Here is a 12,518-nt window from a genome sequence, read left to right as displayed (position 1 = left end):
GCTTATTGAATCAAATTAAGGCACAAAAACAGCCTCTGGGAATCAACAATTAGAGCAATTCTCCCTACCAATTTGTATTTGCTAATTGGATGACATTATGGCGATTTTTACGTCACCTAATAATCATCACCTTTCCCTCCTCAAATCACCACTCCACCCACATGCATTTTGTTCTAAGAATCCCCTCCAAGAGACAAGTTCCTATGATGAAATGATGCAATCTTGACTACCACTAATTACTAGAATGATTAAGCTCATTACCCAGTCAACCCCAGAGAGAATCTTTGCAATTAACCATATTTGGTCAAAAGCAAGACTGCATGCAAGAAATTATCCAGGATCTTAATCTAGATGAGATTCCCTCCATCCCAAGACTCCACAATTAAAAAATCTGAGATAAATTGGGACACTAACCAAAAGGACTATATCTTACAAAAAAAAGGAATGACTCTAGAGCTCCTTAAAAAATTCTCACCCCCCAAAAAATGCATTTATAATATTTTATTCACAAAAATCTGATTTGTATATAACTTTGCAAGGACTAACAGAGCCATTGTGGATCAATGGCCCAAATACAGTTCCATCAGAATTGTTCTCCTTCTTATAATGAAGGTCTCTCAATATCATCAATTCTGGAGGAAGCAAGAATTTAATTCCAATTTGGCTTCCTCCACGACCCAGAAGACTTCTAGACCATCTCTTCTCCCCATGAGCTGGTCTGAGCTTCAGAAATGCAAGGAAAAGGGGTTAATAAATAAGACTTGGGAGTCGGAAACTCTAGGGCCCGCTCTGCTGTTCCTGCCAGTGGGATCGTGAAGGAGCCACATCCTCCCTAAGGACCCACTGTCTTCCTCTGTAAAGGGAAGGGATGGAGGGCAGATGATCCTCAATTTCCCTCCCAGCTCTCAAGTTCTTAACCTGGTCCCAAATCTCGTCTTCTCAAAGGCAATAGCGAAGATGCTGCTGGGACAGATTCACTGCTTACAAAAGACTCTTCTCGGGTGTTGCAATATCTGTAATACCCGCGTGTACTTGAGTAATGTAAGTGTTTTCATTCAGAAATGAGCAAACAACAGCTCGGAGAACTTAAGGCACCTGCGGTCGGGCAGTTATTAGGCAGCAAAAGCCAGGACTCCAACCCTGATGCCCAGTCCGGGGCTCTCCCCGCGGTATCTCGCTGTCCCAGCAGATGACCACAACGGTCAGCGGTCATCGGCAGGAAGAGAGGTACAACTGGAGCTTGAGTTGTTTTCCCCCTTCCCAGCTTCTCTAAAGGTGGAAAGTGATTCTCCCCTCGGACCCCTTCGTACCCCAATCTCTTACTTGATAGGCCCGGATCAGAGACTGCACAGCCAAGTGATCTGCCACCAGCTTCTCGGTCTTGGCCTGGCTCTTGGTGCGTCCAGGGCCCTCTTGGATAGCAGGTGGGTGAATGACGGATGGAAGCCCCGGCTGGGCGTGGTCTGGGGCTACTCCCATGCTGGCAGTCCGAAAAAAGGTATCCCAGGACTGGAGGCAGAAATGGGGAAATGGGGCAAACAGGGGATGCCAGCGATGATGTTAATAATAACATTCCTGATATCAATAATAATAGCCCTTGACAGCCCCTTAAAACCAAAATAAGGGGCCAAAGGGACAATTAAGGAGGCAGGAGATACCCATGAGAGGGTTTCACATTAACCACCATGGGTTTGGGATTGGCAAAGAAGGCGTAAGGGGCAGCTGGTAGCACAAATTCCAGCCCCAACCAGGATTAGCACATCCATGATCCAGACAGTGAAGGCCCAACTCAAAGACCGCTTTCTCCAGAAAGCTTTCTCCTATTTCTGTGACCATCTTCTCCCTTTAACTTCATATAACACTTTGTCTTATGACTTCAAAATACCCAGTGTTCCAAAAATTTTAGTCCAGTTTTTAGCTAGTAAAACTTAGGGAAATAAACTTTATATATTTACATATATATATGTATATATATATTTATGTCTATAATACACATATACCATAAACAAAGATCAATAGGGTAAAACTGCACAATTAATACATACAGGAAATCCAAAAAGTCTTAGTGCAGCTTTAAGTTTTGTTAGCTTAAGCTTTAAGCGCTTAGAGTTGCATTAACTAGAGTTGACTCCTGTTTTAACCATCTCAGCAGCCAAGAATAGGTTTAATACTTCTTCCACAGAGAGAAAGGACATTCCCCCACTCTTCCCTGATCTGGCCCAGTTTAGCATCAGCAGAGATCCTGAGAACAAGCAACCAGTAGGCTATTATGTTCCAGGAACTTTGCGAGGCACTAGGTACATGAAGGAAAATAAAGCTCAGCAGTTCCTCTATGAGCTTACATCCTACAGGGAGGACACGGCACAGAGGTAATTACAGACAAGACAAATGCAAAATTTATCCAAGGCAACTCTGGAGTGGTCAGCAAAGGCCTTGTGCAGGAGACGGCTAAGTTCTGAGGGGACTCAGGAGTCTAAGGGAGGATGGTGGAGACACGGGGACAAAGGCAGAGCAGAGCGGTGGCCAATGGAGAGCAAACACAGGCAGGGGAAGACAGACCAGAGGGAAGGAAGGAGAGATCTAGCTCTAAATGAGGTGGAGAACACCGGCCATGTTTGGTCTGGCCCTTCCATGGCAACCACAGGCAACCACCACCCTCTAGGGCTTGAGTCTTTAAGGTGATGTTTTGTATGGCCCATGAATGACATTATAAATGTCCAAATGGCCCTTGGCGGACCTAAGTCCTTGAAAAGTAATCTCTACTTGGTGATATCTCTAGGTCTCTCTGTCTCTCTCTCTCACTCTCACTCTGTTAGTTTCTATCTTTCTCTCTCTCTCTCTGTCTTCCTCTATTATCTCTCTGTCTCTTGACTTTCTCTCTCTCTCTCTCTCTCTCTCTCTCTCTCCTCTCTCACACACACACACACACACACACACACACACACACACATTCCCTCAACTGAAATACAACCTGAAAAGAGCACCTACTTTACCTCCCAGCTTCCCTGCTTGTGAACTACAACTCTCTCCTCTGAATGGCATTTTCCTCTGACTCATACCTTCAATTGTAACATGGGAAGTACATCCTGGAGATGATGGGAGGAATTGATAATGATACTGAGCTAATCATGAAGGATGGTTTTTCTTCTTCCTAAGATTTTATCTGTTCACCTTGATTTGTCTTATAGACTTTAACAGTAATGGGGAGTTTTAAATATATCACAATCACAGCTACTTTTTTTCCTCAGGATGTCATTGTATATTGGGCTTTTTAAGCATTCAATAAACACTTATCGGTTGCTCTATAATTTTAAAAGCACTCTCCCAGCATCTTTATTTGAGATTTCAGCCTGGATTCCAAGTTCAGACATATTGGTGAGATAGAATAATATGGAAATAGAAAATCTGACATTATTACTCCCGATCTTTAGGGCCTACCCATCAGTGGTGGTCCTGAATTGGGAGGGTTTTCAATCAACTACTTTCATAAATCAAAACTGACTTCATTTGGAGGTTTCTAAACCAAGAATTCTTGCTCCAAAACATCAGGTAACTATCATCAAATTATTATAGCATTTTGGAACTCAAAGAAACAGGAGAAGTCCCATAATCTGGCCTCCAAGTTCTACAGGTAAGAAGAAGGCCAAGAGAAGTGAGAAGACACCACAAGTCACACAGCTGGAAACTCTAGTGATAAAGATTTCAGGCCTAGACTTGACAAAATAGTGAGGGCAATATTCTGGGTGAGGGAGGCTTTCTTTATGTCACTGTATGAATCAAATGCAAAGGAAGGCTCCCAGAAAACCTTTTAAAAAATCATTTATTACCCCAAACTGGAGAGTTTGTAGGCTTGGAACAACCAAGATCCAGAGAAATTAAGTGAAAATCTAATTTCACTCAGTAAGTCAGTGCAGAAAGAGACTAGAACCCAGGCCCCTCCCTCTGTCTCCCTAGCGGGCGAGATTCTGAGATGAGAGGCTCAGACCAGTCACCACCTTCCCCCTGCCCTGGAGGGCGAAGGGAGGCGGAGGCCGCCTTTTAGAATCTCTGGGGTTCACCAACCTTGTGCACATTCTGTGGGTTTTCCAGCCAGGCAAAGTACATCTCCTCCACATAGCTGGAGCTGGAGCTGGCGCTGCTCAGGAAGGCCTCAGGTGGCCTGAAGGATGGACCTCGCTGGCTCAGCAGGGGGGCGTGGAGCTTCAGCAGAAGCTGGGCAGCCTGAGGTCGGAGCCGGCTGGCCAGGACCTTCAGCTGATTCATCCTGGGAACGGAAAAATAAAACATAAAACCCAGTCGCCCTCAGCCCGGTGACTGAAGGTCCTGGCTCCGAATCAGTGACTTCGGTCAACAAATTCAGCCAAAGGAGGAAGGAAACAATACTTGAACAGGAGGAGCTGGAAGACACAAGCAAATAGAAATACAAACAACATAAATATAAAATCTACTGGAAGAAGCAACAAATACATACATATAATACAAATAGAAAACCTACTGGAAGACACAAGCAAGTAGACAGACATACAACACAAATATAAAATCAACAAATACTAATAGATAAAAGTTATTCAATACAGGTTGGGGAATTGGGAACAGCTTCTTGCAGAAGGTAGGAGTTGAGCTGAGTGTTGACAGAAACCAAAGGGGCAGAGAGAAGGGCACAGAGCATTATGAGCATGAGACCAAAAGACAGGGAACTACATGAGGCGGCCGTTAATGGAGAAACAGCAAACTAATCACAGAGTGTGGGAGAGGAATGAAGCATAGGAAAGAACTAGATTAGAAAAAGCTTTCTTTCAAGGCCAGAGGATTTTTAAAAGTATTTGATTTAGGGGAAAAGGGACCCACTGAAATTTACTGAATAAGAGAATAACATGAGCTAATATATGCTTTAAGAAAGTCATCTTGAGTGCTCTAAATCACTATTGATCAGAGATATGCAAATTAAGGGAAAGATAATGACAAATGTTGGAGAGGATATGGGAAAACTGGGACACTGATACATTGTTGGTGGAATTGTGAATGGATCCACCCATTCTGGAGAGGAATTTGGAACTATGCCCAAAGGGCTACAAAATGTGCATACTCTTTGACCCAGCAGTGTTACTATTGGGCTTATATCCCAGAGAGATACTAAAGAAAGGAAAGGGGCCTGTATGTGCAAGAATGTTTGTGGCAGGTCTCTTTGTAGTGGCCAGAAACTGGAAACTGAGTGGATGCCCATCAATTGGAGAATGGCTGAATAAATTGTGGTATATGAATGTTATGGAATATTATTGTTCAGTAAGAAATGACCAGCAGGGTGATTTCAGAGAGACCTGGAGAGACTTACACGAACTGATGCTGAGTGAGAGGAATATAACCAAAAGAACACTGTACACAGCAATAAGATGATTATAGGCGATCAATTCTGGTGTTTGTGGCTCTCTTCAGTAATGAGATGATTCAAACCAGTTCCAATTGTTCAGTGATGAAGAGAGCATTCTACACTTAGAAGACTATGGGAACTGAATGTGGTTCACAACATAGCATTTTCACTTTGTGTTGTTTGCAGCATTTTATTTTGCTTCTTTTTTTTACGGTTTGATTTGATTTTTCTTGTGCAGCACAATAATTGTATAAATATGAATACATAAATTAGATTTAATATATATTTCTACCATGTTTAACATATACTGGACTACTTGCCATTCAGGGGAGGGCATAGGGGAAGAGGGGGAAATTGGAACACAAGGTTTTTCGATGGCTAATGTTGAAAAATTATCCACATATGTGTTTTGAAAAATAAAAAGCTTTAATTTAAAAAAAAAAAGAGAGGTAAGCACTCAAAAAAAATCACCGTGAATTGGGAAAAGTTAAATAATTAGGAAATATTTAACTATATCTGTATGTGTGTGTAAGTGTGTGTGTATGTATTTATGTATCTACATGTACATATATATATATATATTTTAAAGGAACCTCACTTAATGTCTGAATATCGAAACAGATGGATACGGGGCGAGAGTTGAGGCAGAGAGGCCAATTGGAAGATTACTTCAGTCATATAGGTGAGAGGCAATGAGGACTCTGCAAAGGATAGGCTCTCAGAATATTGTCACGTTAAGGCAAAGTGAGCCTCCCCGTAGCTTCCATCTGTTGTTCACAGCTCCGCAGCCAAGGAGAGTAAGTCTAACACTTCTTCCACCGAAAGGAAGGCCGTCCCCTCGCTGTTCTGACCCAACTTAGCTTCAGCAGAGCTCCTGAGAGCAAGTCGATAAACACTCAAGGAGCCGTTATGTTCCAGGCGCCGTGCTAGGCCCCAGCCCGTCCATCAGCTAGGCTGGAGGCTGAGGCTGAAGAGCAGATGTACATCAGAGACGGTAGAAACAAGATTTTCACTGTATCAGACAGATGCCGTAGAGGGAGGAGGGAAGACGACAGTGGGAAGTTCTTCTGAAGAAGGGAGGCGGGAGGGAGCAGGGGAGGAGACTGCGATTTCTGTCCTGGACACGTTTTTTGAGTTTGGGATGTCTGTGGGGCATCCATTTTGGGGTGTCTAAAAGGCAGCAGGAAAAGGGAGAGAAGAGGACAGGATCTGGGAGCTACATTCAAAGAAATAATCACTTAACCCAAGGGAGCTGCTGAGATCGAGGGGAGTGTGGGAGGGGGCATTGATGGCCCAGAACAAAAGGAAAAGAGATCCTAGAGCACAGCCCTGGGGGTCCCCCAGGTAGTTAGGCCATACAGGTATTTGTATGAGAGATCAAAGCATCACAGATCCAGAGCAGAGCCCACCCCCTCCTTCACCCACCCACCCCCGGGGTCCAACCCGATCGTTTAACAAATAAGGAAACTGAGACTAGGAAGGTCTCACTATCTAGCCAAAGGTGGTCGTCTAAGGGGAAAGTGTCAGAGGCCAGCTATGAATGGCAGCTGTAACTATTACAGGGGCTCACAAGCCGTCTCACCTCTCTGTGGATCTTCCCCGCCCTTGACAAGGATCTCTGCACATGGTAATCATGAGGATGAGGATGACGATAGCTCATCCCGATAGGGCACCTCCTATGTGCCCATTCTTAGCACAGTTCTAAGAGCTTTACTCAGATTGTTTCAAATTGTTGTTATTCTAGACTTTGGGGAAACACAAAAGACCTTCGAAATGCCATCTCTTTCATCTTTCTTCAGACACACTTCAACCACCTCAGACAGTTGAGATTGTCTCTTACGTTTTTAAAATCTGTGTAAGACAAAAAAAATTCCAGATGCTCCTAGAATCTCTTCTATGGGCTACTACCTCTGCCCAGCCCTAAATCAATGATTCTCTGAGCCTATGAGCTACTGTAAAATACTCTCCCATATATCCAGCCAAAATCCATCATGATCCAGGGTGAGTCTATTATTATTTCCTTTTGTTCAGCCCTTATTGGGAACAGACCTCTTCTATCCCCTGCTACAAGTACTACCGAGCTTGGTCTGATTCTCTTCTTTAAAAATTCCACTCTGCCAAATCGAAATGACTATCGCTCAAAAAAAATCCATAGCAGGATTGATAAGGTGCTCCCAATCACATCGCACTCTCTTCCTCTCCACCTATATAAATCCTACCTGTCAGTTATTGTTCTGTGAGAAATGACCAGCAGGACGAATACAGAGAGACCTGGAGAGACTTATATGAACTGATGCTGAGTGAAATGAGCAGAACCAGGAGATCATTTGCACATTGCAATGATCGATTCTGATGAACATGGTTCTCTCCAACAATGAGATGACCAATGCCAGTTCCAATGATCTTGTGATGAAGAGAGCCATCTACACCCAGAGAGAGGATGATGGGAACCGAATGTGGATCACAACATAGCACTTTCACTCTTTTCGTTGTTGTTTGCTTGCATTTTGTTGTCTTTCTAATTTTTTTCCCTTTTTGATCTGATTTTTCTTGTGCAGCAAAATAATTGTGTAAATATGTATACATATATTAGATTTAACATATATTTTAACACATTTAACATGTTGGATTACCTGTCATCTAGGGGAGAGAGTGGGGAGGAGGGGAAAAATTGGAACACAAGGTTTTGCAGAGGTCAATGTTGAAAAATTATCAAGGCATATGTTTTGAAAATAAAAAGCTTTAATTATAAAATATATTGTATATATGTATTATATATATAGCAAAATAAATAAATAAAGCCTACTTATCCTCCAAAGTCTACCCAAAATCCTGTCTTCTCCATGAAGTCTTCCTTAAATACTCAATTCCATGACAACATTCTTTTCTTGAATTTCTAGAACAGTTACTATCTGAGCCACTCATGTCATTCATTACATTGGCAGGGAGAGAAGAATTCTCTTATATTTTTAAGGTTCTTAATTCAGTTTTCAAATCTCTCTTACATGCTATTTCATTTCATCATTTTATCAATTCTCCTGTGCTACAGACTAGACCCTAGGGATGAAAAATGACAGTTCTTGATATAATAAATTAAAATTAATAGGGCAATACATACACGAATACAAGTTACAATGAAAAACGACAAGTGAAACCAAAAGCATAATGGTAAAAAGAGTAATAGCTGATATTTCCAAGAATTTCAGAGTCAAAAAACTTGAGTTGGAATCATTCAGTTGTTTCAGTTATATTCGATTCTCCATGACCCCATTAGGGATTTTCTTAGCAAAATGGTTTGCCATTTCCTTCTCCAGCTCATTTTACAGATGAGAAAACTGAAGCAAACAAGGTTAAGTGATTTGCCCAGAGGGACACAGCTAGTGAGTGTCTACGGCCAGATTTGAACGTAAGCAAAAAAAGTCTCCTTGGTTCCAAGCCTGATACTCCATTCACTATGTCCCCTGGCTGCTCTTACAAGTTGGAAGGGACCTCAGAAATCAACTTCTAAAAATCATATTCAAAAAAAAAAAAAAAAGAAAAGAAAAAGCTCTTTTCATTGGGCAAAATGGAGGTAATAAAGAAATCTTAACTGAAAAAAAAACTTTAAAAAGTCTACTTCAACATACTCAACAAATGCATCTTCCTGCCTCTGACTGAATATTTCCATTGAGGGGGAATCTGCTGCATCTCCTGAGGCAACCCATCCTGACTTGACATCCCTCCACTTATTTGCAAGATTTTCTAACGTTAAAAGAACTCTGATTGATGCAATGACAAACCTTGATTCTAGAACACCTACAAGGAAGCATGCTGTCCACCTCCTGCTCCGAGATGATGGATGTGAGATACCGAATCAGAGATTCATTTTCAGACATGGCTGACATTTTACTGTAATGGGGTCTATTTACCCAGGGGAAGAGTTCTTTGTTTGCTTTGGCTTTGTTGTTATTGTGTGGGGGAGAAAGGGGTTAATTTGAGAGAGAGATTTGAAAAGAAAATGGGTTATCGAAAGTGAGACGGCACCAAAAAACACATATAAGAGACAGAGGGAGATATATAAAGAATAACAAGCAGGATGGTTTTTAAATTAGCACACTGAATTTACTAAATACTTTTTAAAAAGCTCTTTATAGTAAAATTTCAGGGTTTCATATGAAATCTTTCTTTTTCTATTCTTTGTAGGTAAAAATTCTCATGTTAATTGGCCAGTCAATCAATCAATAAACACCTAAGTGCCTACTATGTGCCAGGCACTGTGTTAAGCACTGAGGATACAAAAAGAGGCAAAAGACGATCCTTTCCCTCATGGGATTTAGAAGTGATGTTTGTTAAGTGCAGAATAACAAAAATACATTTTGAAGCAAGATTTTCTTTATATCACATTCCAAGTTGCCTCTTTGCAACTTTTACCCATGGATGCTAGTTTCACCCTCTGATGTGACCAGAACAAATTTAATTTCTATTTCACATATGACAGCCTTTCAGATATTTACATATCTGTGTATACTCCCAAGTCTTAAATATTCCAAATTCAACCAACCCATAGCCTGGCTGCCTCTCTGCTGAATGTTCTCAAGTTCATGTCCTAACGGTGGTGCCCAGAAATGCGGTCTGACCAGGGCAGAATACAATGGTCACTTCTTTATCTCTAGAAGTTATGCCTTTCTTTTTCTTTTTTTTTTCCTCAGTAGGATTTTATTTTTTCAAACACATGTAAAGATAGTTTTCAAAATTCACTTTTGTAAGATTTCGTGTTCCATATTTTTTCTTTTTCCTCTCTTCTCCAAGATGGCAAGCAATCTGATGTAGATATATATGATCAAGCACTCTAAACATATTTTCAAGTTATGCCTTTCTTAATAAAGACCAAGATCACATTTGCTTTTTTATTGCCATATCACACCACTAAATTAGACTGAGTTTGAGGCCCACTAAAGCCCTCTGATCTTTTTTAGACAAATTACTGTTTAAGTAAAACTCCTTCATCTTATATTTGCAAAGTAAAATTTCTGTACCCAAGTTTTAAGTCTTTACATTGATTTTGACTGCATTTTAACACTTTAGATTCAGATCAATATTCTAGCCTGTAAAAATATTTGGGGATTCTGATTCTCCCATTCAGCACACTGGCTCTCCTTCCTAGCTTTGTGTCATTCAGAGATTTCAAAAGGATCATCTTTGCCTTTATTCAAGTTACTGATGAAAAATGTCAAACAGCACAGGAGGAAGCAGAAATCCCTAGGGTAACAGAGACACTGTTTCTGACCAACTGAACCAGTTCTAAAACTATTCAACTATCCCAATAGCTAGGGGCTCATTGGACAGAGCACCAAGCCTGGAGACAGGTACACTCATCTTTCTGAGTTCAAATCCAGCCTCAGACACTTACTAGCTGGGTGACTCTGGGCAAGACATTTAACCCGTTTGCCTCAGTTTCCTCACCTGTAAAATAAGCTACAGAAATGAAAAACCACTCCAGGATCTTTGCTAAGAAAACCTCAAATAGGGTCACAAAGAATCAGACATGATTGAAAAAACAGTAAGAGACATCTTTCTTGCTTTACCACGGGAATAGCTGGAGATAGGTTTCTCACAAACTCTAGAGTTTCTATCATTTCCCTCAGGTTTCTATCACTTCTGTCCTAACAACCATCTCTTCCTTGATGGTGAGAAATCAAATTGACAAGAAAAACTTCCTTTATCATTTAATTTACCTTTTGAAAGATAAAATTGTCATTAAGCAATGTTAAAAATCACTGCCTGCTCTGCCTTTGGCAGAAAAAAAGGACTAGAATATAATTATCATGTCTTTGTGCTGGGCTTCTGATTTATTTCTCCAACTCTTCATTTCCCCTTCCTGTCCAGAATTATGGATTGTAATACACCCTGATGACAAAAATCACTCAAGTTATTAAAGCTTAAAATTGCAACAAATAACACTGTATTTCTCCTTCTGGGAATCTTTACTCAAATGCTCTCTACCACCATGAGGACCCAACTGCTCTGATCTTTTTTGTTTCTCTTGTATAAGTTATATCCATACAGAGGCATCATCTAGCTGTACAGTCATCCATATCCATCCAGACTCATCTCTACCTGTACAGAGCAATTGTCTGGAGGGTTGGATTCCACCCAATCTCAAGGATGCCTATGAAGGAGGTCAGATTAGCCTCCTTGCTTCAGAATGCCTAAAGCTGCCCTTGTTTGTTGCTTAAATTTTAAGCAGATGTTTGAAGTCTTCAGGTTTTACTCCTAGGTCCTTTTCTGTATTTTTCTCCTGTGAACGTCTAGGTATTTTAACTAACATAAAGCAGAGTTTCGTAAATTTTTTCCACTTGTGATCCCTTTACACCCCAAAAATTGGTATATAACTTCAGGTATATAGGTATAGAAAATAGGTGTAGAAATCAATTATTTACTGATAATAAATCATAAAGAAATTTATCTTAAAACAATTCTGTATATAAATAACTTTACTACTTATTAAAGAAGAAAGCAAATTTGCATACTAAGGAGATGGATGTACTTCTTTATTTTTACATAAAGAATTAAATCTTGGCGAAACATTTGATACCTTTCACTGTTGCCAAATTTTTCATGACCCTCCCATTCAGTTCCACAATCCCATACATAAGCCATATGGGGTCACAACCCACAGTTTAAGAAACTCTGCTATAGATATATGAAGGCAGTTTTTTTCTTCTTTTCAGATTAAAGCCATTTAGATTAGATTTGTAAAACACTATGAAAATATTCTTACCAAGTTCAATAATAAACATGGGGAAATATTTGATCTTCTTTACTCTGAAGAGCTCAAGAAAGATTTCATCAATGAGATAATACCCAAGTTTTGCCCTATCCTGAGAAAAGACTGCCAAAGTTGGCAATATGAAGGCAGTCCATTCCAGAGAGAGGGAACATACAAAATATCCAGTCTCAGACATTTACTAGCTGTGAGTCTGGGCAAGTCACTTAATCCTGTTTTCCTCGGTTTCCTCATCTGTTCAATGAGCCGAAGAAAGAAATGGCAAACCACCCCAAAATAAGAAAATCCAAAACGGGATCCTGAAGGACCAGATATGACTAAAATGACTGCACAGCAATAATACACAGAAGCAAAAGGGAGTGAGATGAGAGCTTAATGTAACTG

The 12,518-nt window shown here is 40.6% G+C and overlaps 1 protein-coding gene across 6 annotated transcripts in view; it reads right to left on the bottom strand.

Moving 5' to 3' along the window:
- Nucleotides 1-12,518, bottom strand: part of OGDHL (oxoglutarate dehydrogenase L) — a 63,851-nt gene that overhangs the window by 33,931 nt on the left and 17,402 nt on the right. For all 6 annotated transcript variants that reach the window (XM_051981875.1, XM_051981874.1, XM_051981873.1 and 3 more), the window contains 2 exons: nt 4,063-4,264; nt 1,324-1,509 (listed from right to left, as the gene is read on the bottom strand). In XM_051981875.1, coding sequence (XP_051837835.1) covers nt 1,324-1,509; nt 4,063-4,263 — 387 coding nt within the window. In that variant the 5' untranslated portion in view covers nt 4,264. The remainder of the gene's footprint in view (nt 1-1,323; nt 1,510-4,062; nt 4,265-12,518) is intronic.

This window comes from Antechinus flavipes, chromosome 2 (genome assembly GCF_016432865.1).
Source record: "Antechinus flavipes isolate AdamAnt ecotype Samford, QLD, Australia chromosome 2, AdamAnt_v2, whole genome shotgun sequence".
Taxonomy (NCBI): Eukaryota; Metazoa; Chordata; class Mammalia; order Dasyuromorphia; family Dasyuridae; genus Antechinus; species Antechinus flavipes.
Note: the sequence above shows the minus strand (reverse complement) of the source record. Positions and strands in the feature narration are given on the sequence as shown.